The sequence below is a fragment of the Anolis carolinensis genome, chromosome 6 (assembly GCF_035594765.1).
Source record: "Anolis carolinensis isolate JA03-04 chromosome 6, rAnoCar3.1.pri, whole genome shotgun sequence".
Classification (NCBI taxonomy): domain Eukaryota; kingdom Metazoa; phylum Chordata; class Lepidosauria; order Squamata; family Dactyloidae; genus Anolis; species Anolis carolinensis.
In genome coordinates, this window is record NC_085846.1 from 12,993,147 (window position 1) to 13,018,153 (window position 25,007).

The following is a 25,007-nucleotide window of genomic DNA, read 5'->3' on the forward strand; positions in this document are numbered from 1 at the left end:
ATTACTACATAGCATTACTGAGTATTGAACTACTTTTTCTGTCAAATTTGTTGTATAACATGATGTTTTGGTGCTTAATTTGTAAAATCATAACCTATTTTGATGTTTAACAGGCTTTTTCTTAATCCCTCCTTATTATCCAATATATTCGCTTATCCAACGTTCTACCGGCCCGTTTATGTTGTATAAGTGAGACTCTACTGTATATGCATGTCTCAGCATATATATCTAAGGCACTCTGGAAGCAGCTTGCAGGTTCAGCTATAGAGATCAATCACTTTTGACCTGTCAGGGGAGAGAAGTGTCAGGTGATGTCTTCCATTAATTTTGAATAAATTGATTTTTATTTCTCTCCTGTCTCCCTTCAAGTCAAATTGGCGCCTGTCCCCAGCTTGCCAAATGCATGGATCTCAAGGGAACTCATCCACCCGCCACAGCTCTTGCAGTTTTAGACCCCCAACTCTCAAGAAAGGCATTCAGGTAAAAAAAATAAAAGTACAGCGCTGGGGAAATGAAATCAAAGTTATTGATCATAATGAGAAAAGGAAGAGAAAGTGTGAAGAGTGGGATTGGGAAAGTCCCTATTCAGAGATGTCATGACGGACTTATTTGTTCCTTTAAGGCTTTCCTCAAGTTTTCCTTCCGCTCTTCCAGACGTGACTCCTGGCATGACAAGTTTGCATCTGTCACCATTCGAGCCCACAGGTAGGGGAAGACCTTGTTGAAGGTATCACACAACACAGGCAAACCACCATTACAGCGGGGAAGTGGATTTTTGGGGGAATGATCCAGATGAATGGCCAATTCTGTAATGTAATCACATTTATTGCTCTCAGGATTAAAATGAGACATTTCCCCAATTTGTGGGAGGGGAAATTGCGGGAGGAACCAAGATACCTTGTTAGGGAAATGCCGTTGTTGTTGTTGTTGTTGTTGTTGATGTTGATGTTGTTGTTGTTGTTATTATGCTACCGTGTCCTGGGAGTAATAGTTACCCTTCTCTGTGTGCGTCTGCATCTGAGAATAAATGAAGTAGGGACCCATTTTAAATGCCATTATTATTGTTGTTGTTGTTGTTGTTGTTGTTATATTATTATTATTATTATTATTATTATTATTATTATTATTATTATTATTTTATGACACAGCAAACAAGATAGATAAGCTGGATTTCATATCACAAAATCACAAATCGAACACTTCCCAAGTGTCTAGGACTGTGTGATGTATTTTCGGATGATGAGCGCAGATCCCAGCAGGGTGGCCTTTTGCAGCTGGCAGATCGTAATTTTGTCAATGTCTATTGTTTCCAAATGCTGACGGAGATCTTTTGGCACGGCACCCAATTATTATTATTATTATTATTATTATTATTATTATTATTATTATTATTATTATTATTATTATGCCATGTGTCCATGCTGTAGATTCCTGGGAGTCATAGTTTTCCAAGGTCCATACCCTTCTTTTACAGTATGGAATGAATTCCTTTGCACCCCATTTTAAATGCCATGGCTCAATGTGATGGAGTCCTCCCGGGAGTTATAGTTTCCCAAGCTCCATACCCTTTTCTGGGTGCAGCTACACTGTGGAATGAATGCAATTGGACCTGACTTTAAATGCCATGTCTTGGGAATTGCAACAGCCTTTGTAATATAGATAGACACACAGACTTTGACATATATATATATAGAGAGAGATTTATATAGTTTGGTTTGTGGAGGCGAGTGTTAAATTCTGGAATTATGCAATTGTATTAAAAATATATTTTTTAAAAATTAAGGAACCGCAGTCGTGCAGGAAAGCAGAGTTATGAGGTTGTGTGAATGTATGATTGTAGGGCCATGGATTGATGAATCAGTGCAATTGGTTACCAAGTATATCAAAGATGCTCAATGCAGTATGCATTCATTCGCAATGATAATGCAACTGTAATAGAATGGAAAAGTCCTGTAATATGGTCCAGTGTGTCTTCATTGTCTGGTTTGGTCTCTTCGCTTGTCCGATTTGGTGATACTAACTCTTGTTTGTCTTCCAGTCAGAATGAGAACGACACTCGTACCCTAAGTGACAATGAGGCTACAGGTTCCCTGCCTGTGCTACATCCAGTCAACGTCATTATTAAGGGGTAATTCTGCCCCTAGATCCCTTTTCTCCAAATTCTCAGAGGTGGCTGGCCAGTGTGGTCCCCCACCTCTTGGCCGATGCCCATCTCTGAACTCCATAAACATTTGTCCTCTCCCTTCTCCTCTAGGGTTGAGTCTACCACCTACCTCAATTTCTCTACAGAGATCCCACAAAGGAAAACCCTTACACACACCTATGTGGTAATATATAGCTGATTTTCTTCCTGCGTTTTTATAACAGTTTGCCCAATTTAGTCTTATATACAGCCTGTCATCCTTGAATCCTGTTATTCCACATTTCCCTTTTGCTCTTGTAGGTTCAAAACGATGGCCCAAACTCCACCCCAGTCAATGTGACCTTTGAACTCTCCTCAGAGACTAAGTTGGGCTTCTTCTGGAATGTGACCCTAACTCACAGTAATATGGTGAGTAGTAAATCTTATTTATTAAATAATGTATTTATTTTACATTGTTTATATTCCATCCTTCTCACCCCTAGGGGGATTCAGGATCACAGAACATATATGTGCAGCAAACATTCAATGCCGTTTATACACCGACAAGGCAGACAATTGAACATAGATAGGGGCAAACATACACACACACACACACACACACACACACACACATATAGGCTTTTCCCATCTTTGGCATCTTGGAGGCTTGTGCTCGGTTCTGGCAACTGGGGGGAGGGTGCTGTTGCTCCATCTCCCTGCTAAAGAGCTTTGTTCATAAACTTCCTACTTGATCGAATTGCCAACATTTTTCTGGCATTTCCTTATGGGTGCCTTAAAATACCTCCCCATTTTTAAGCAGTATCTATTTATCTACTTGCCACCCAGCTCCCTCAGCCCTTCCTCAACAGGGCTCAGATTCTAAACTTTATTATCTTTTATCACCTTGAAAATATCCTTACATTGCGGTGCCTGGATCTATGCACAAAAGGATGTATTAACTGGGTTGTGGGTATTTCAGTAAATCTTCATGAGATAATCTCCCTCTACTAAAACCACAGAGAAAAAGGTTCATGCTCAATAGTGGCAAGTGATCTTAGACGGAGAGTGCCAATGGGCTATTGGACAAGGGAAAATGTGAGTAAGTGATACAATTGGACTATCCTGGAAGAGGGCATGGCTAAGCTGAACAGGAGCACTCACTGCTGGGACATTTTCTCCGAGTTGCACAGAATATTCTGTTTTCTTTTAGACGGACAAGTTCTGTACGCCATTGATCACCCCCAGGATGCAGTTAAAGACTAAGAAGATCAAAGGACCAATTAAGGTAAGACTATCTGGATAGAAAATACAGCTACCTCTAGATCAGGCACGGACAAACTTGGTCCCTCCACGTGTTTTGGACTTCCACCATTCCTAACAGCCTCAGGCCCTTTCCTTTTCCCCCTCAGCCGCTTAAGCTTGAGGCTGTTAGGAATGGTGGGAGTTGAAGTCCAAAACACCTGGAGGGCCTAAGTTTGCATGTACCTGCTTTAGATTCTGGTTGGTGACTGCTTATAGAAGGATCTCTTCTAGCGCAGGTTGAGATGCAGCTGACTGTGAGCTGGTGAAGCAGATGTTAACTGGTCTCCCTTCCTTCCTTCCTTCCTTCCTTCCTTCCTTCCTTCCTTCCTTCTTTCCTTCCTTCCTTCCTTCCTTCCTTCCTTTTGCCAGAGAGGATGTCCAGAGACAGCTACATGCACCAGATTTCTTTGCCGGTTTACCAGCCTCTCTCCAGAAGAGAAGGTCAATTTTAGCTTTTCTGGGGAATTTTACAGAAAGGAGGATACTAGTAAGGTAAGTCGCACTTCTTTCAGGTGAGAAGGACTGTTACAGCCTATTGGTTGGAGGGAAAGATTTTGTGCAGAGATAACAAATTACCTTGAACCCATGGCCAGGCAGATTTAATAATAATTGTACTGAGAGACTGACTGTATGAGAAGTTTTTGAGATGTGTCAAAGAACGTGGGGGGGGGGGGGGGAGGGGGGAAGAGAGAAACGAAGGACAAAATAATATTTGTTTAATCTGTTTGGCAACTCTACAGCTGGACTCCCAGAAATTTCATCTTCTCAGCGAAGCATCTGTGTTTGTTGACGAAACCAGGTTTTTCCAGATTCATCTTGGGAAATTCAATTTTAGCCAGGTAACTTGAAAAACAATTGAAGCCACGCTATGGGAACTGTGTTCATCTCATCATGCAGAGATGGCAATTGGTCGTTGAGCATAGAAACTGATTATTCAAAATGTCTGAGATAATAGAGCAGGCATGTGCAAACTTTGGCCCTCCAGGTGTTTTGGACTTCAACTCCCACAATTCCTTAGGAATTGTGAGAATTGAAGTCCAAAACACCCAGAGGGCCAAGGTTTGCACATGCCTGTAATAGAGGGATGGATGCTACTGGGCTATAGTTCCCATATCCCCATTTTCATCAGCTTTGCTAGATGCAGCTTATAAGAAATGGACCTCAGCAATTTCTGGTGGGATAAAGGATCACTACCCTTATATTGCAATGACCATGATAATCTTTCTAAAATGTAGGTGGAGATGTAACGCCACGTGATTGGAAGGGGCAGTTGTTGTGGGCAAGTGTCTTAAGTTCTCTTCCTCTCATTTGCAGATCAGTACTGAAGTAGAGCTGATTTCTCCTTTCAACCCTGTTCCCATCATCATTGGCAGCGTTGTTGGTGGGATCTTGCTCTTAGCCATTCTGGTGGCTGTCTTGTATAAGGTACGCTCATCAGTTGATAAGTCTGTCACTTTTGCCATCTGTCAGACCAAGGGACAAAACAAATATGATTTATTTACGATACTTTTACCCCGCCTTTTTCACCCCGGAGGGGACTCAAGGCGGCTTCACAGTGTGGCAATAATTCAATGCCTTTTAAAAACAAGTACAAAAATAGTCATTTAAATAATAATAATAAACATTAGAATACAATTAAAACATAATTAAAACCATAAACATTTAACTCTGACAGCAGAGTAAATCACGTGATCCAAGAGTGTGGTCTGGGCCATTCCATTGATCATTTCCTTGTCTTCATATTTATTACTGCACCAAATTTTCATTTGTGTCAGAAGCAAATTAAGGATACAGTTATAATGTATTTAAAAACACAAAGTTTAAAACTTGGCATTATACTAGATTTTCTTTGACCAGAAGCTGGTCACTTGGAGTTCCTCTGGTGTCACTGTGAGAAGGTCCTCCATTGTGCATGTGGCAGGGATCAGATCACATTGTAGTAGGTGGTCTGTGGTTTACTTTCTCTACACTCGAATGTTGCGGATTCCACTTTGTAGCCCATTTCCTAAGATTGGCTCTGCATCTTGTAGTGCCAGAGCAGTCTGTTCAGCACCTTCCAAGTTGCCCAGTCTTCTGTGTGCCTAGGAGGGAGTTTCTCATCCGGTCTCAGCCACTGATTGAGGTTCCGGGTTTTAGCCTGCCACTTTTGGACTCCTTTTTGCTGAGGTGTTCCTGCGAGCATCTCTGTGGATCTCAGGAAGCTGTTTCTTGATTTAAGGCGTTGGCATGCTGGCTGATATCCGAACAGAGCAGAGGATGGGCCGGAGATGTCACTGCTTTGGTCCTTTCATCACAGGCTGCTACTTCCCGACAGATGTCAGGTGGTGCAATACCAGTTGCAGTATGTGACCAACAGATATGATGCATCTTTGATCAGGACTTTTACCACATAGGTGCAGGAGGAAGCCAAAGACATAAAGATGGCCAGGGCAAGAGAACGGATTGGGCAAAGTTTACTTGTTAAAATATACAGTGAGACCTACTCTGTAAGACCAGAGGAGTTAATAGCAGCTTTGTCAGTTGGGGATACTGAGTTACAGTTGGAAAACTGATTGTGTATGTGGGTTGATCTCTTCCTTTTTCAATTTGGCTGCTTTCAACAGTTTGCTTTTGTTTTGTTTTTAAATTGAAAAATCCCATCACCAGTTGCTCTTGTGGCTGACAAATGACCCATTAATTCCTTTATGGGTCTTACTGCATATTTCTCCTTCCTTTTCCCCCCAGGTTGGATTCTTTAAACGGAAACGCATCCCCCAGGTGGATGAAACCACAATGACCCCAGTTGCCCCAAGTGAAGAGGCTCCTCCACCTTCAAGTAGCTCCTAATTTGGCATTGGCCTGAGAGTCAGGATTTCTGACTTTTCTGGAATGGAAATGGAGAAACAGGACTATCTGAGGAAGGAATAGGGCATGGGAGTGGGTTAAGAGGAAGAGACTAGGAGCCAGAACAAAACTATTTATTCTAATAATCATGTATGTTTTTGAATTGGAAAGCCAAAATCCACTAGTGCACCATGCAAAGCTGTCCATCAGTGAGGAAGGAAGGATGTCAGGCTTCCTATTTGCCTGTTAGCTAATTGATAAACAAGACGCGTGGGTGGCAATGGCAGATATTGATTTCTCCTGGGGCATCAGCTGCTCTAAATGATGAGGATGGGATTTGGACAAGAGCAAGAGATAATGGACTAATCTCTCTGTGCTTAGATGTTCTGGTAGAGCCCAACAGAGGAAGTTGAGCCATCGCCTGACTTTAGCAACATGTACCTTTGAAATTAAAGGGATGTGATTCAGGCTTCTGTTGACATCTTTCTGTAATTTGCAAAACCTCCTCCAAATGGTTGGATTTCAGGATGTGGATTTCATAGAATTTCAAGGAAACCCATTTTTCCTTCCTGTTTACGAAATGATTAAATATATTAAGAAACAAGCTTAACAAAAGTTGGTGTGGTGCAGCAATTTAATTGGAAAGAGCTGGATCCCAGTTTTGGAAAGGGTAGCTGTGTTTGTCTGTGGCTGCAAAAGCAAGGGGTTGTGCATGCAAAGGACGGAAGTACTGAAGGAAGAAGCATCTGAGGAAGTAGACCTAGGATGTGTCTACACTGTAGAATTAGTACAGTTTGACACAACTTTAATTGCCATGGTTCAAGGCTGTGGAATCATGGGAGTTGTAGGCTGGTGAAGCACTAGCACTCTTTGGCAGAGGAAGCTAAGAGCTTGGAAAACTACATCTCCCATGATTCCATAGCATTTAACCATGGCAGTTAAAGTAGTGTCAAACTACATTAATTCTACAATATAGATGCACTCTCAGTCTTTGAAAGCGTACTGCATTCTGTCAGTATCTCAGATGCCACAAGATCTCTTTCCACACTTTTATTTATTTATTTATTTATTTATTATTTAAACTTATATGCCGCCACTCCCCTAGGGCTCGGGGCTGCTTACAAGAAAGGCTAAAATCTAACAATTTAAAAACATCTTTAAAATATCTTTAAATTTTTTTAAAAAAAAATCTTAAAAACACTCCCCCAGAGCTCGGAGTGGCTTATATAAACAGCTAAAATGTAAGCAATTTAAACAATATGCCAAAGTAACATGGCTATGTCTTTGAATCCTACTCTAAGGAACCTTGTGGCTTATTCAAAGGCTAATATATTTGTTATGGCACAGTCCACAGTTTGGCAATTTCTTCTGCTTCTGCCTAACCTATTTAGGCAGGTGGTTGTGAAATAAGGGTGGGTGGATCTCACATGCTGCATTTAGCTCTGGAAAGGTAGGCCAGGATAAAATAATTAAAAATCAATGTCTTTTTAGTAGAGGTTTTCTTCTGCATTCAGGATTTTTCCCAGGGGAAGAAGCCTCATTTTTCCTTAAAAGTGTTTGGGAGTCCACTTGAAAAGCAAGATATTGTCCCATATGCTGTGAGTCTCCTATGGAGTCTAATTATGGAGGGTCGTGACAATAGGAATTTTATATGCCCCTACACAATATTTCTATGAGGCTGGAGGTAAGGAAGACATAGTTGAAGGGCATTGTTCCGGACCTGATCTCACCTCCTACCACTGTAATCTCAATACTAAGAGAATAAGAAAAAAGCACAAGATGGTAGAGACGTTTCCATTAGGATTTTATTATAAAAACAGAAGGCAATGCACATCCTATTTGCATCCTGTCCATTCCCCTGCGTCTCCCTTTTAAATGACCAGTGTTAAACCATCACTCTCATTTCTTCTAAGGGGCAGTTCTGAGAATTAGTTGAATGTTTTCTAATGCATATTATGCAGCTACAGTTCCTTAATACATCTAATGCCCTATTATTTTTGAGGCCGAAGGATGGACAAATTGCAACCACCAGTACAACCTTCTTGGTCCACAAGCTTATAATACCGAGTGTCCCACTTCTGTCTCAGCCTTTGTGCAGAAAGTTCCAGTGGGGTGTGCATGAGGATGGGATACTTGACCTAGTGGTATCATCTTCCTCTTCATTAATACCCAAGCGTAGGCTTAGACCCTTGTCAGACCTCCGAGTGAGCTAAAGAATGGGAAAGAATAATTATCAGCTGGGACCACTAATGGTAAATGGAGAATTTGGGATGGGGAGAGTAGAGCTGAGCTTGGTGTGTATGTGAATGGATAAAAACAGCCTCCTCGGGTGTGTACTAATACAAAGAGAGACTTCTGAACATGTGCAGACTAGAGTACATTTCCTTCCTCCCTGAGAAATCACACTCTTGCCGCACACTTGGGACTTGTAGGCAAATTAAAGACCCAGTACCTTTTTAGTTCCATGGTTAGTTAGAAAACTACTCACAAAACTAGAGGATTGAAGAGGCAAAAAGTGATTGGAAGGCGGGATTAAGAGCACCATAGAGTTGTACGAGGAACCATATCAGAGGGAAAGCAGCTGTTCAGTGGCTGTTCCTGAGATGGCTGTCTTCCTCTGCCCATCATCTCTTCATTTGGCTTTGTAAAGTGCGCTGTTTTGTCACTGGCCAGGGGTCAGCATACGGCCCACAGAAAAATGATGATGCAAGCTAAGAGGGGTGCTATTTTGTGGGAAGCCCCTGCACAGATGCACATCCCCCCTTCTCCATGTCTCGGAGCTGGAGGGGAGGAAGCGCCAGGAACATCGCAGTGCATCCAGTCATGGGCAGTGGAGCGTGGGAAACTGGCATCTGACTCCACACTGCCACCTGTGAAGCGCCAGTACTGGGCATCTTTGAAGAAATAGGTGTTGCCTGCAAGAGAAAAGAACACCAATGGGGGCAAGATAGCCATGGGGATAGAATATTACATTGAGGAGGAGACAAGCTTGTGTTCTGCTGCTCTAGAGACTAGGACACAATGGAGTAATGAATTCAAATTGCAGGAAAAGAGATTCCACCTAAACATTAGGAAGAACTTTGTGATTTTTTCCAACTGTAATTCTATGCTGAAAGCAAATGGTAGGCAGTTCCATGGCAAGGTGGAAAAGCAGTGAATACAATCTGGGCTAGTTGGGGGAGTTACATGCCCTAAATATCACCTTGGAGAGGCCCAATTCAACCCCCCTCAACATGGGCAGAACTGTGAATGAAGTCAATTAACACCTGGACAATCCTCAGATGTTATGTTCCTTCAAGTTGACTGGTTTAAGGTGATACTGAGTTATTTCTCAGCGAAATTTGTTCAGAAGGTGTTTGCCTTTGCCTTCCCCTAATATTGCCCGGCTATGACTTGACTGGGGCCCCTGGTGGCATAGTGTGTTGAAGCGCTGAGCTGCTGAACTTGCGGACCGAAAGGTGCCAGGTTCAAATCCTGGGAGCTGAATGAGCGCCCGCTGTTAGCCCCAGCTCCTGCCAACCTAGCAGTTTGAAAACCTGCAAATGTGAGTAGATCAATAGGTACCGCTCTGGCGGGAAGGTAACAGTGCTCCATGCAGTCATGCCGGCCACATGACCTTGGAGGTGTCTATGGACAACGCCAGCTCTTTGGCTTAGAAATGGAGATGAGTACCAACCCCCAGGGTCGGTCACGACTGGACTTAACGTCAGGGGAAACCTTTACCTTTACCTATGACTTGACCAGTCAATTTTGAAAACAAATTGGGGATCTGAACCCTTGTCTCCCACAGTCCTAGTCCAACACTTTTCCATGCTGGCTCTCTTGTAGGAACTTTTGCCATTTGTAAAATTGTTTAGAGAATCCCTGGTGGATATTCCTCAAAATTAACTTCACGGATATTAAAGAGGCCTAAGTTGAATGTTCAAAGTTGAGCAATACTATATTTTCAATCTAATTCTTGCCTCTTAGAAGGGCAGAGTTGCTTTCAGTGCATTGAATCTCAAATCAAAGAATTTACAAGTTCTGAAATTTTCATGAAACTGCATTCCAAGTTATTATCAGGCTTGTTCAAAACTCTCTGCCAACAAATACGCTTCAGCCCCTCCATACCATCGTTCCACCGTGTGACGTCATCCAGATCCGTAGGCACCCCTTTCCAGAGGGTGACAGGTTTGGGGTACCCTGGTTCCACATGGCCCAATTGGTCATCGTAACGCCAGTATTGATCCTTTTCTATGAGGTAGGTTTTCCCATTGTGGGGCCACACAAACACAGCACCAATGATCGTGCCAGGAGGGAGGCCAAGATCTGACGTGGGGCGGGGGTATCCAGGGTTGACCCAAGTATCTGTGAAAACCCAGTATTGGGACCCTACAAAGGAGAAAGTAACAGAGGGTTAAAAATGCATAACTACAAGGCATCCTAATGGGATTATAGAAGCAACTTCAATAACATGCAAACAACCTGTAGCCTCTTTTCTGATCATTCTCTTTAGTACCAACACCTACTATTCATTACAACTCAGATACCTTTGGCACCAATTGCTGCACCCTAGCACTGAAACACCTTTTCACCAGCACCACATCGGAGTCCAGTGATCTAATAATAAAATGTTTGTTGACAAAAGTATTTAAAAAAGAGAAAAAGGGCAAATCCAAAAGAGACAGTCAGGATATTAAATGCAACACACAAAAGAAGCCAGAGTTCAATAGCAGTAATCAAAAAATGCCAGGATAAACATCAAAAGCAAATAATCTAAAATCACAGAGTTAATTCAAAGGTTAATTCTTGAGCATGGAAACAGGAACCTCTCCAAGGTAAATCCTCCAAAGGTACACAGGCATAAACAGGAACAGGCAATATAGGAACCATGAATTTGGAAGCATGAACAGGAGACTGATTCCCATTAGCAACATTGTCAAAGTCAAACCACTTAATTTAAGCCCATTCAGGCACCCATGATATCATTTCTAACACATTTGGACTTCAAGGTCTTATCTCGAATCCTCTGGGAATATTTAGTTTGCCTGCTTTTCATGCCTTGCATTCTCAGGTCTAATCTACACTCCCTTGAAACCTCATCTTCCCAAGGCCTTTTCTCAAGGAAACTGGTACTTTCATTTTCCCCTGTTGCCAGGGAACGAGATGAGGAATGTAAAACATCAGCCTCATCTGCCTGTAATTCCCCCCGAACACTCATAGACTCCTCACTTGGAAGCTCAACATCCCCCTCATCCTCTGAACATTCAGAAAAATCCTGTGAGGCTTGCCAGACTACAACAACGACTGTCTTCTTTTGAGTAAAGAGAAACTGTTGCCAATTTATATTAAGGATCTTGTCAGGAAACTATATTGAACTCTGTTACTTCAATAGCTAACGAACTATTAGTTCTATGGAATATGAATCTAGCAGGCAGGATTCAACAGACACATCACGTGTAACCATTGTTTGTTGAATTAACCCACAGATAAACCATCCAGAATTTGATTTCTGTTTCTCTCCCATCCCAATTGTCAACTATGGGAAACTGAAGAAATAAATCTTGAGCAAACCACAGTTCTAAGCCAGCATTAACATACATCAGAGTTCATAAACTAGCTCATGGCCTTGAATTGTGATTTGTGGCTAGGTAACAAAACATAGTGTGTGTGAACCCAATCTTGGGCTGAATCCAGGTTTAGATATCTAGACCATACCTATTAGCTAATCATGGTAACAATTTAAAGTCACCCCGCTTTCAATGAATTTACTCTAAGAATGGCAAAAATCTGGATCCAGCCCACAACTGTTAAGTTGTTCTCTGCTAAGAAGCACCTGATGTATAATAATCATGTATTACAAAAATAGATTTTCAAAGCAATAAAATGAAACGATAACTGAAAACAATATTCCAGGCATTACTATATTTATAAGGACACATCTTTATGGCGATAATGTGTTTGCTCCATGGAAATCAAACAAGATGCTACAATAAAAGAAATGTTTCAGTCTTTAAGATTGTATGTACATGTGTGTTGTGTTTGCACCCTAGTGTAGTTGTACATGACATATATGGAGCACTACTACATTGCAGACATCACTTCTTTGCCATTGGAGGTGAGTTTTAAGATTAACAATTCTTGGAATTCTTATGTTATGAAGAAGGCAGGAAGCCCAACTCCACACACAGACCTTGGGGTTCTTCTCTTGAACACCGAAAATCCATGTGGCCACTTTAAAATATTCAGTCGCACTCAATTCCCACAGAAACTGAAAGCTTTATTGCCCACTGCCAGTCAGCTAGCCAAACTCACCAATGAAGAACACAATTTGGCTGTCGTTGGCACGTTCGTACACGGCATCAATGCCCTGGAAGTCCTGGGGCAATCCGTTCCAGAAGCGGAGGATTTGCGCTGGCTCCAGGGAAACCAGTTGCTGGGTTGGTTGCATCCGCCAGAAATGTTTCTCTGCAAAGAGTTAATGTGCTCCTCTTCATTAGCTCAAAAACAACATGTCAGAAACAGTCCTTACCACTCCTGAGCCTCCAGTTTCAATAAATCTCTGAACAAAAGAGTCATTTGGCAACCACACTGGCAAAAACATTGTGCTGGCGTTTGCTTGCGCATGTCAGACCTGCTGCAAATACCTCAACTGGTTTCCCTAGGCCCAAATTACACACAGCACTGAAAACTAGTGATCAAATATCAATCAATACATAATTTCACCTATAGAACAACTTCTTTATTCGTGAACTTGCTATCTACTTTTTGACTTCTCTATATTAAAAAAAAATCCTCCCTGAGGACATTACGCAATACACTAAACAGCAATAGCAAGTGTCACTGTCACTTATTCAGAGTCAAGAGAACACAAATCAATCAGTAGGTTTATGTGAGTCTGAAGGATTTAAGCCATGCCATGAGTGTGGAGAAAAACTCAAAACACAAATAACTTTTCTTACTTTTGAAGAAGAACACTTCTCCCCGGATGTTAGCGATGGCATCGAAATGGACATTACAACGATCTGGTGAGGGCAGCCGTGGCCTGAAGAGAGAAAATTGTTTTCTGTCCACTAGAAACCTAGAGCCCAAGATATGGCTCATGATGTTTTAAATCAGTTAAATTCAGTTTTTTTCTCATGGTTCTTACATCACTTCCTTTCCCTCTCTATGCCATATCCTCTTACATTTCACAGATGGAAATCAGGACATACGTGGCCAGCCACCACTACAATATGATCAAGAAGACAAAAAGTTCTCAAAGAGGAAGAACTCACAGGTAGGAGAAGATGCAGCAGTTGGCTTTTGCCTCTGACTAGTACTTGTGGGATTTTATTTTCCTCTGGGCTCCAGACCGATTCCCAGTTAGATTGCTAATTTTGCTATTTCAAACAAAATAATGAAGGTCTCTATTTGCTCCTGAACCACCCTGCCACAAATTCATTTTGTTTTCACAGTCTGGATCTTGCCAGAATTTTGTCCCACTTTCTGAGAAAGCCAAAAATAATTTAGGAGACTAAGTTTAAGAATTATTAAAGAGGCACTTGCATATGGCTTGTTTGGGAATGAAGCCCAAAGCAGGTAGGTGAACTCCAGCCAAGGCTAAATATCAACATGAGACTGTCCCAAGTGCAAAAGCAGTCAAACAATACAAAGTCGAAAGGAAGTTTGAAGAGAGAGCTCAAGAGGAGATCAGAATTTGGCTGAACACCTACAATAATGGACGTATCACATGGACAACTAGCCAACAGGTTGCAACAATAGTGGAAAGAGATAGTTAGCTAGATTAGCATCCAATAAGAAAAGTTACTTACCCATAAGTGGGTCTGTTTGGAGGCAAGTCGGGGATGGGACGGGCTGTGGGGGCTGGTAAACCTGGGCTCTCTTGGTCTGGATAGGAACCCGACTGGCGCTTCCCTACAGCAAAATAATAATAATAATAATAATAATAATAATAATAATAATAATAATAATAATAATAATAATAATCAAGGGAGAAGAAAACCTACTAATTAATCATTCAACCAACCCACCATTTTCTCCAACCATCTATGTGTATGGAGGAAGGCACACTGGCAAAATGTAAATGGGTTTTACTATCTCAAGTGTATATTTTCCCGAATTAAGCAAAGAAACAATAATTAAGAGAGTCTCTACTCATATATATGGGCTTCACATGATGGCTTGAGTGCAAGTCTATGAATTTGGTAGATCAGGGTTCTAATCTCCACCTGGCCATAGAAACCCACTAGATGATCTTGGTAAGTCACACTCTCTCATCCTCATAGGAAGGCAATGGCAAACTCCAGCTGAAGAAACTTTGCTAAGTAACCTTCCTGATACGTTCATATCAGAGTCAACATCTTGAAGGCATATAATATACAGCTCCTCCACAGAAATCCATTGGTGGAGGGTTGCTATATAAAATATTACATAAGGACAATATGAGGCTATGGATGGGAAAAGGAGAACAGAATGACAAAAAGAGCTGCTTTTCTTGGGCTGAATAGAGCTTCTCACCGTAGAGTTGTTCAATTCCCATCACGTCATCCAATGGGAGCTGGTACAGGTGGGCCTGGCCGACAGGACCCTGGTAATACGGGATCATGATGGACTCCTTGGCAGAAGAGTGAGCCAGCCCCAAGGCATGGCCAAATTCATGCACAGCTACCGCAAAGAGATCTGTGCCACTGACTAGGACCAAAAGAGAAAGAAAAAATGTCATCCGTAATATGGCTTTTCTAGGTGATGCTGCCATGGTTGATCTAACCAATTAGTTATTCTTCCCACTGTGTGGTGGTAGATCCTGCTGCTACTATGAACACCCCTCCCCACAAAAAACTGCCATCTGATTCAGTGAAATGAGAATATTGGGGTGGGGGGGGGGAGGCTATAGGAACTGTGCCTTGGCAGATGGGTGAAGGACATGGAAGCAATGCCATATCCTCCTCCTTCTCTGGATGTGAATGCATGGACACTACCAGCTTGGTTTCTTTCTTTCTCTGTTACCATCTCATTTGCCACTTTAGAGATTCTCAGAAACCTCAGCTACCCCAGCCAATGATCAAGGATTCTGAGGAATTAAGTCCAAAACACCAGGAGACCAGAGTTTGAATACACTACTATTCTGTTTCTTGACCATTGCCATCACATCCCCCTTTAGCAAAATAGGAGTGGAGTAACGGGGTGAATAAATTCAGCTTCATGCCTCAAGTGGTGGCAGATCTTGGACTGCCCCGGATGCCACGTGGTTCTGAAAGTACCTGACTTCGTGTTCCCCGGGTTGTAAATCCATGTCTCTTCATCATCAAAATGAGTGTCACCAGAAACAGGGTGTTCACCAGGGAAGAAAGCATGGGCCAGAGTACCACCAGGGCCATCAAAGGGGTAACTGTCTTGGTGGTAGGACTGGGTGAAATCCACCAGGATGTCCGCTTGGTCAGAAGGCAATTCCCGGAAGGTCAGGGCTGAGGACTTGCTCCAGGCCCGGAAAGCCTCGGAAATAAGCTTCCGGACATGATCTCTACTTAGGTAGGAGGAACGAGGGAAGGAACGGATACTGTCAAGAGAAAAGAAAAAGAAGAAGACAATGGTTGGATTAGGATTGAAAGGCTTTGCAACCATGCACTCTGATCCTCGCAATGCCCAACTAAAAACCTACGGAAAACTCATACTCAAGGCATAAATGAAAGGTGACGTGTAGTACACTATAAAATATGAAAAGTACAATTGTAACAGAAAAAGGAAAGTGAATGAACAGAAGCAATGAATTATAGCATCATTTAAGATGGGAGCTGAATTACATTATAAGAGAAAGGGGCGAGAAAGGTAGTACATAAAAATGTTTTGAAGTATAACTACAAAGAGATGGGAGTATCAGGAAATTAACTGTGGTTTACCCAACCAACCCTGCTTTTTCACTACTAATGATGTAGTGATCGAGCATTGCTTACTGCCATGTCAAATCTGTCTTTTTCCAGACACTGTCACTGAGGGCATAGCGTTTTTTCCTGCGCCGGCGCCGCATCAGCTCAGAAGTGCCAATGATGTCGGGAAGGGAGCAGCGAGGCTTGCTCATCATATCCATGGTCTTCTGGTCTGAAAAGGAGAAGATCAAAGCAAATGACCTTCAAGGACCTTGTTCTGACCCAGCCCCATCTGGGTCCCCTTTGTCATCTCAGTAGATGGACTATATTATTAATGCTGTAATAATTAAAGATGGGCTAATTGTCTAGGCTTATATAATTGCCAGATCCTTCCAGAAGAATGGTAATCTATTATTGACTATTTAAAGGAAGAAAGAATGTGAAAATATTGCATTTTCTACCGTGTTTCCCCGAAAATAAGATAGTGTCTTATATTAATTTTTGCTCCCAAAGATGCTCTAGGTCTTATTTTCAGGGGATGTCTTATTTTTCCATGAAGAAGAATTCACATTTATTGTTGAACGAAAAAATGAACATTTATTATATACTGTACAGTAGTTGCCATCATAAACCAGCATAACCAGACAAACTGTGAATCCTATCAAGAATTTCTTGTTACTACTAATATTTCCATGTAGAACACTTTATGGTACGTACATTTACCGATCCTGCATGCTCTGGTGTTCTGTTCGGTGGGCATGCTTCCAAACAAAAACTTTGCTAGGTCTTACTTTCGGGGGAGGCCTTATATTTAGCAATTCAGCAAAACCTCTACTAGGTCTTATTTTCTGGGGATGTCTTATTTTAGGGGAAACAGGGTATGTCACCAGGGGAAAATTAGTAGTACAGGGATGTAGGAATAACAAGAAAAGAAAAAATAGAGAAGTAAGGGACAGGAATAGCAGGATCTCCAATGATATCCAAAGGATCCTGCAAAGTCAGAGGATACTCTGGAATTTGCAGGTATTTAGCTACAATACTGTGGTCTTATCTGATACAGTAAGAGGTCCATGGTGTGACATCGTTCGTTCCTGTTCTCAGGTGATTCCAAACCTAGTGATACTTTCAAGTAGTCTTGTCCTGAGCTGTATAGGGCTTTATAGGTCAGATGCCAAAGGCCAAGGTCTGATTCTACAGAGGTCCAAGCTATATCAATCATTCTCCCCACCCCTTAATGATTAGGATAATTTAGGTCTTCCCAAACTTCTGCTCCCTCTTAGACCCATACATACCCATCTCCCCGGTTGTAGGTAGCCCTGCGAATCTTTGCATTGTTTTGATAGCATTGGCCAGTTCTTCGCTGGATTGAAGTTGGGCTGCCCTGGGGTCCGGCTGAGGAAGGTAGCCATAGCGGGTCAGCCATTCCTGAGAGAACATAATTAGGATTGGTGTATTAGTCAGTTGGCAGGTTGATAGGTATGAGGTCCCCCACATCTTGCTTATGGGGTACCTGTGCATTGAGCCATAGCAGTTAAAATGGTTTCAAACTGCATTGATTCGATAGTATAGATCAGGCATGGGAAAACTTCAGCCCTCCAGGTGTTTTGGACTTCAATTCCCACAATTCCTAACAGCCTGCCGACCATTAGGAATTGTGGGAGTTGAAATCCAAAACACCTGGAGGGCCGAAGTTTGCCCATTCCTGGTAAAGATACATTTTGCTGTATATCTCCCATCTCCTATACTGAAGTGGTATTCTTTATTTTAATGACAATTTTCTATTGCCTTATCTTTCTAGGTATCTGCTCCATATACAGAAGCTAGTAAGACTAGCAGATGAGTCTTAGCTCCAATACCCCAGTATCGATCACAGTCTTCTTTCACCTACTTTGCCAAACATTAGAGCCAGTTCTATTAAGTGCAATTGTATACATGTGACAGTGGTTCCCAAACACTGGTTCTCCAGATATTTTGAACTTCAACTCCCAGTAGCCCCAGTCAGTTTATCCCGTAGTCAGAAATTATGGGCAGTGAAGTCCGAAATACTTGGAGGACTAAAGTTTAGCACCATTCAGATGGTCAGAAGAGTTAGGGGAGCATGAAAAAGTCCCTATTTCTTTCATACATTTTCCCCTAATTAATTCTTGTGACTCATCGAGGACAAATATTCTGTTCAAACTGCTGTCTTGAGAGGATTCCAACTTCTCCCTTGGTTTCTCCAAAGTATAGAAACTGACTTGTGATTTGACAGGAAAGGGGAACAAAAACCAAGGAATTCCCCATGAGCAGCCTAAACAAGAGATTAATCTGCATGGTTGTATCTACAGTATACAATTGATGCATGTTGACACCACTTTAACTACTACAGTTCAGTGCTATGGAATTCTGAGATTTGTAGTTTGGGTAAGCATCTGGACTCTGGTAGAGAAGGGTAACAATTTTATAAAACTACAATTCCCACAATTTGATAGCATTCAGCCATGGCTGTTAAAGTGATGTCAAACTGCATTTATTCTACAGTGTAGATGCACCCAAAGTCTTCCCCTTCCCAGGAGAAAAGCAGTGTACAGTAGCTTTTCCTTGCTGATGTGTTCGTTCTTATTACATTCCTTTTGCTTTCTTGACAGCATGCTTCTCTTTCTAGGTCTGTGTCCTGATACTCATAAGACAAATGCTGGGTAGTATGCAAAGTGTTTTCCCCAAAAGCACACCAACACTTCAAAGAAAATGGGAAAACCTCAGTCTGTCTCCAGTCTTAATTTTTTTAAAAAAAGGGGAAATCCAAATTTATTTTTAAAGGAGGGAAAATACTCAGGAAACAATGTGTAATTAGCAGCCTGTTTCAATTTGATTCATGACAGGTATATATTTTGCTACAAATAGAGTAGTTCCTTTAAAATAATACAATTTTTTTCTTGGTGTTTTGATTTTTAGACCTGTTCCTAGAGTTTTTTGGGGCCCCAATTCAGAAAATTGTATTGGATAGACTGCATCAGCTCTAGTTTCTTGGATATGGTTGTCATTGATGAGCAGATGAAGACTGACAGATGGCGTATGTTTTGTATCTGAAGCACTACAGCTCATAGGGGAAACTGGTGTCATTTTAGCAACCAGCAGGTCAAATATACCCAGAAACAGGGCTATCATTGAGACACCAACATGTGAATTGGCCAGTGTAATAAATGGACAAAAAGCTGTACTTTGTTTCGAGTTCTATGGAATCCTGGGATTTGTAGTTCATGGAGGCACCAATTTTGCCAGAGGAGATAAAATATCATGTCAAACTCCAACTCCCATGATTCCATAACTTATAGCCATGGCAGTTAAAATACTGTCAAAATGCACCAGTTCTATAGTGTAGATCAGGCATGGGCAAACTTCAGTCATCCAGGTGTTTTGGACTTCAACTTCCACAATTCCTAACAGCAGGTAGGCCGAAGTTTGCCCATGCCTGGTGTAAATGCATCTTTTGCTCTGTATCCCACATTTCCCATGTTGAAGAGGCATATGTGGTATTCTTTATTGGAAAGATTAGCTTTCTACTGCATTATGCTTGCCAGTATATGCTAGGTTTTTTTTAAAATTCTTATTATGTGTTTTTAATCTGTTTTGAATTTTTGTTTTACTATTAGCTGCTTCGAATGCCTACAGGCAGAAAAGCAATCTTGACATATTCAGATCAAGAGATCCTAAATAAACAGAAATATGTGCATAGTGCAGGCATCAGGAGGAAAGAATTGCTAAGATGGAAACTTCCCTCCAGAAACATAAATTTTACATGTAGAAATAAAAATATAATTTCCCTTAACATATATACTTAGGATGTTCCATCCTGCAGCAATTCCCCTGCCATGTGCAATGGTACAATCAAGGAAAAAACTTTACAGCCTAGCAGCAGGTCCAGGTTTCTTATTGATTTCCTTTATATCACTAATGAACCAAGGCTCTCATCTCCCCAACAGCAACCAAATGTCTCATCTGGCAAGAGATAGCATTGCCATATTCTAAAACCGCATATCTGGGTATCTAATTTGCATATTATGCAAATTATTCCAATTCTACTTATACACATGCAGCATTTTGTCTTGTGTTTCAACCTTGACAAAGTTTTACAGCTACAGCCAGTTGGATAATTTTATTGCATCAACCTATTGTCTCGTTGTAACTGAATTGTCTAAGCAAATGGAAAAAATACAGTTACTGGAAGAATCACTTTCACGTTTTGGCACAGCTGCAATGCCGGCACTTTGTTGATGCAAACTCCATGCACCATTTTCTGCATAGCCCTGCATCTTTCCCAATGTTTGCCCTACCCAGTGTATGCCTATCATCTTTGTTCTACTTTTTCTATTTTGCCGCAATTGTGCAGTTATGGCATTTTTGAGATATCGTCCTCTGCCTCACCATATCATGACTCCAATAGAAGAAGATAACTGCATGGGAAAGAACAGCAGAACCACAGCTATATTAGATTCATTGATAGGCTTTTCCCATCATTGAAAACAGATGAACCCATCATGAATTCAGTGACTATGGAGCAGCACAAAGTCATGCAGTATGATCTCATCAACAGATGCTTTTATTCTATCATAATTGCACTTTAACAGCCTTATTGATAAAGTCCAAAGTAAACTAGTGTTGTAGCTCAGCATGCGGCTGAGGATTTATCTGACTTTTCTGACATGTCGGATGACGAGGGACGTGATGGGTTTTAAAGTGATGAGCCTGTCAGTGCTAGGAAATATGTTTTGCATTCCAGTGATCATTCCCAACCAGGGATAGTGACACCAGTTCCCTTGAGAATCATTCGGCAGATGGGTGTTTTCTCGCAAAGCCAGATTAGGTTAGAGAACAGAGGGAGTGAAAAACAGACTAATTAGACAGTCTGAGAGAATTTGTGAGAAGGCCTTGAAGCTCAGGTGCATTCGGTATGATGTCACGGCTACTTGGTCAGGCTTGAATTAAGTGATGTTGGCCTTATGCTTCTAAGAGGGACAACGTTGCCAAAGGATGGCTGTCTCAGTTCTCAAGTTTATGTTTCCAGTATCCTCACGTTTCCTGTTCTAGTTCATGCCTATATTTCCTGGAAGGGTTTACCTTGGAAAAGTTCCTGTTGCTTTGTTTGTGGATTTATACTTGCAGTAACACTGGATTTTGATGCTCTTGATTTTATGTACTTGACCTTTTGGATTCTTGCTACTTTTGTATTTGCTACTTTGAACCCTGACCCTTTTGGAATTGCCTTTTTCCCTTTTCCCCTGCTTTCTTCAATAAACACTCTTAGATAGAACTTTTGGTCTCATGTGTGGTGCTGGGTGAAAAGGTGTTTCAGTGCTAGAGTGCAACAACTAGTACACAATAATATTTGCAGTGCTGGACTGGGAGCAGGGAGACACAGCTTCTAATCTCTGCTTCATCATGACATGTTAAATTTGCTTTGATTTCCTTTGCTTCAATAGTACATTCTCTCTTCCTTCTCAACCCCTCCTTCGCTTTCAATGTGCCTCTCCCTTGCTTTTTGCACTCCTCCGCTAGCACACTGCTTATTCTCTCTTCTTTTGTGCCAAAAAAGCAAAGTTAGACTGGTTTCTTGGTGAACAATGTCTCAGAAGCATGCCTCCCCATTTTGCCCTATATCTTAGTTTCTACAAGGATGGAGCCTATGAGTGCATCTGCACTGTAGAATAAATGCAGTTGGACACCACTTTAACCACCATGCTATGCATTCACAGAAAGTGAAACACCATCCCACTGTGGCAGAGAAGGCTAAACAGCTTTTAAAACCATAAATCCCATGATTCAATAGCACTGAGGCATGGCGGTTAAAGTGGTGCCAAACTGCATTATTTCTACAGTGTAATGGCACCCTTTGGTAGGCATTCTCCTCAGGACATGCCTCTGCAACAATGGCCTTACTTGGATGAAAACACATCGGAGCGCACCTTGATGCAAATTAAACACTAGCTAGAAAGTGCTGTTGTTGTAGATCAGTCATCAGAGGCTGATGGTTTAACTGATGATTTAGAGAGGATTGTGAGCTTTCCTGTGGCACAAAGTGATGGGCCTTCAAATCTGGGAAATGATGGTTTTCTTTGTGAGAAAACTGGCTTGGAAAGTGAAGAGCATCAAGGGTGTTCAAGGGAGTCAGAAATAGCAACAGCAGATAAGGAATTGAGTGAAGAGCCGAGTGATAAGGAGGGTTCCCATGGGAACCCACCTGCAGCTACGGAGATCATCCAAAGTCTTCGTTTACAAATCAGAACTGCAAATAGATTGCGTCGTTGAGAAAGATTACATTGGAAAGTTGTGAAAGAACTTAATGGGAAACGGAATGATTTCATGGGTGTCTATTAAACAACAAGTTGTTTGCCTTAAGGTCAGTTCAGGCAATGCTGTGTTAGAGTGAGAAGCTAAGCCTGAGTTCTCTTGTTCCTGGTTCAAGTCAAGCTTGATTTTGGATTTAATATATCCTGGAAGTTTTCTATGTTCATGTATTCCTGTTCAAATCTTACTAGTTATATCTTTCTGATTGTGGACTTATGCTGTATCTGTGATTCCTGGCTGTTCCTGGACTTTGTCACCTTTGGAACTTTATGAGACATTTGCATTATTGTTTGGTTCTCACCTTTTGCTAAACTTTTTTGGGTTCTATATCTTTCTTTCTTATTCCTGATTTGTATATGTTTTTATATGTATTTGCTTATTCCCTTGGACTCTTGTGTGGTGCGGTGGTCATAGGTGTTTCCAGGCCTGGGGTGCAACAGCTGTAACACTTGATGCACATCGTAATTGCTGCTCTAGAGACAAGGATATGGAGCAATAAATTCAAACTTCAGGAAAAAAGATTCCACTTGAATAATAGGAATGACTTCCTGATGGTAAGAGCTGTTTGGCAACGGAAAATGCTTCCTTGAAGCATAGTGGAGTTGCCTTGTCAGAAACTGGATGGGCATCTCTTGGAAGAGCTTTGATTGTGTGTTCCTGCATGGCAGAATGGGGTTGGACTGGATTGCCTTTGGGGCCTCTTCTCACTCTTATGATTCTATGACCTTGTTGGTACCTACATGTACATCATTGCAATTTGCTAACTAGGTTTATTGCATTTCTGCAATATAGTTATAGATTGTAAAGATATAAAACATAGACTGTAATGTGTAATCTTGGGCGTTTTCCAAAAAGTTTGGAATCCGGGTCAAACGATGGCCTGGGAAGTACGCTTAAAATATGGGTAAAACCCATGGCAACCCTAGTAATTTCATCTTGATATTTCCACTCTCAATGGAGGGATGCTCCAAGGTCCAGGCGCCAACTCCATGGGGGAAACTCCAAGGCCTGGCCATCTCAACTGAACGACTTGTTTGAGCGAGCAGCATAAATTCCCAATTCACCACAGCCCCTCCGCCCCGCTCAAAGGCACCTTTGTTCTCTTCCTCGGAGGCTGTTAAGGGAATCGAAGAGCCGCCCCCTGGTTTCTCTGGATCCCCATGACCTCCCCACAACCACCCTTTCACATCCATTTCCAGGATGGGCCATTCTTCCTCTACATCTAAGGCTATATATATACATACACCCTCCCCTGCTGTTTCCAGCTGGTGGGCTGGAGAAAGGTCAAGCTGCTAATGGAAATTACTAACCAGAAAAAGGAAGCACCAAGAGAAAATACGGAGCCCTGAGAGCTAAGCGGGAGACCTGAACCGAGAACTGATAGATCTAAAAATGGATTAGTTAAGAGGAGTGTCATGTCACACACATAGATGGGCATAGGCCTGCTGCAGGGAGGAGAAGCAGAGATGGAAAGGAAAGACGGGGAAACGCCTTGCATTTTCCTGCATCACTGCAACAACAACAAAAAAAACTTGCTGGAAAGTGTTATTAATCATTTATTTAAAAAGCACTTTTGGAAACGTGCAGCACTCTCTGTAATGTTTATTGTGCCTGTCCTATAGCCTTGAAAGTTGAACTGCTCTCATTTCACCTTCATGAAGAAAGAATTGAGTCCGAATGGAAGATGGGTCCTATTGGAGGAGAGTAAATGGACCATCCCTCCTTTGCCACAACGGTTAACCAGATATACAGGGAGGGCAATGGCCTCTGTCTGGTTCCGCTGTCTTTCTGCAGCCAACGCTCAGGTATTGTGCTCCTGATCATGGAGGTTCCATTTAGCCTTTATAAAAAATGGGTTCTGACAGTCACGTGTGTGCATGACATCGAGGTGCCTGTCAACTTATGGAAACCCCATGGATTCCTTAAGTGCTTTCTCAAACAAGTCATATTCATCCCTTCCTCTGAAACATATCCTACAGCACCTTGTACTAGTTCTTGATCTCCCATCCAAGTCCTAACCAGTGCTGATCCTACTTAGATTCCAAAATTAGATAGGATCAGGTGCTTTAGGTGTAGTCTGGCAGGTGTTACCTTCATGTATAACCCTCATGAAATTAACTAACCTTCTTTTAAGGCAAGGTTGGTCATAGTTTTTTTTAAATTGAGGAACTCAGGAGTCATCTGTGGCAATGCTGCAAAGACTGGAAAAGTTATTTGCTGGAATACAGTTCCTAGAATGCCCCAGTCAACATGGCAAGCTCATATCTTTTTAAATATAGGTTGAATACCCCTTGTTCCAAAATATTCTAAAAATTATCCATATGGGTGGCTGAATCACTGACACCTTTGCTTTCTGATGGTACAATACACATACACTTAGTTTCATACAAAAAAAAATACAATCAGTATATATTAGTGGGTTACTGTGAGTTTTTCAGGCTGTATGGCCATGTTCCAGAAGCATTCTCTCCTGACATTTCATCTAGATCTATGACAGGCATCCTCAGAGGTTGTGAGGTCTGTTGGAAACTAGGCAAGTGATGTTTCTATATCTGTGGAAGGTCCAGGGTGGGAGAAAGAACTCTTGTCTG

General features: G+C 41.7%; 2 protein-coding genes across 3 annotated transcripts in view; one reads left to right on the forward strand and one right to left on the reverse strand.

Moving 5' to 3' along the window:
- LOC103280822 (integrin alpha-L) overlaps window positions 1–16,325 on the forward strand; it is a 21,580-nt gene extending 5,255 nt beyond the window's left edge. Inside the window, exons 5-15 of one of the 2 annotated variants that reach the window (XM_062957950.1) lie at window positions 370–480; window positions 623–705; window positions 2,039–2,128; window positions 2,255–2,327; window positions 2,444–2,551; window positions 3,333–3,407; window positions 3,794–3,916; window positions 4,165–4,263; window positions 4,739–4,849; window positions 13,423–13,505; window positions 16,207–16,325. In XM_062957950.1, coding sequence (XP_062814020.1) covers window positions 370–480; window positions 623–705; window positions 2,039–2,128; window positions 2,255–2,327; window positions 2,444–2,551; window positions 3,333–3,407; window positions 3,794–3,916; window positions 4,165–4,263; window positions 4,739–4,849; window positions 13,423–13,505; window positions 16,207–16,219 — 969 coding nt within the window. In that variant the 3' untranslated portion in view covers window positions 16,220–16,325. Of the gene's footprint in view, window positions 1–369; window positions 481–622; window positions 706–2,038; window positions 2,129–2,254; window positions 2,328–2,443; window positions 2,552–3,332; window positions 3,408–3,793; window positions 3,917–4,164; window positions 4,264–4,738; window positions 4,850–6,148; window positions 6,717–13,422; window positions 13,506–16,206 lie in introns of those variants that run through there. The other variant, XM_008120995.3, reaches the window with a different exon arrangement.
- mmp25 (matrix metallopeptidase 25) overlaps window positions 8,035–25,007 on the reverse strand; it is a 22,344-nt gene continuing 5,371 nt past the window's right edge. The window contains exons 2-10 of the mRNA XM_008120997.3: window positions 17,385–17,517; window positions 16,180–16,324; window positions 15,490–15,785; window positions 14,747–14,920; window positions 14,041–14,143; window positions 13,189–13,271; window positions 12,542–12,694; window positions 10,358–10,618; window positions 8,035–9,162 (exon numbers count right to left, since the gene is read on the reverse strand). Of these exons, the coding sequence (XP_008119204.2) occupies window positions 8,924–9,162; window positions 10,358–10,618; window positions 12,542–12,694; window positions 13,189–13,271; window positions 14,041–14,143; window positions 14,747–14,920; window positions 15,490–15,785; window positions 16,180–16,324; window positions 17,385–17,517 (1,587 nt within the window). The 3' untranslated portion in view covers window positions 8,035–8,923. The remainder of the gene's footprint in view (window positions 9,163–10,357; window positions 10,619–12,541; window positions 12,695–13,188; window positions 13,272–14,040; window positions 14,144–14,746; window positions 14,921–15,489; window positions 15,786–16,179; window positions 16,325–17,384; window positions 17,518–25,007) is intronic.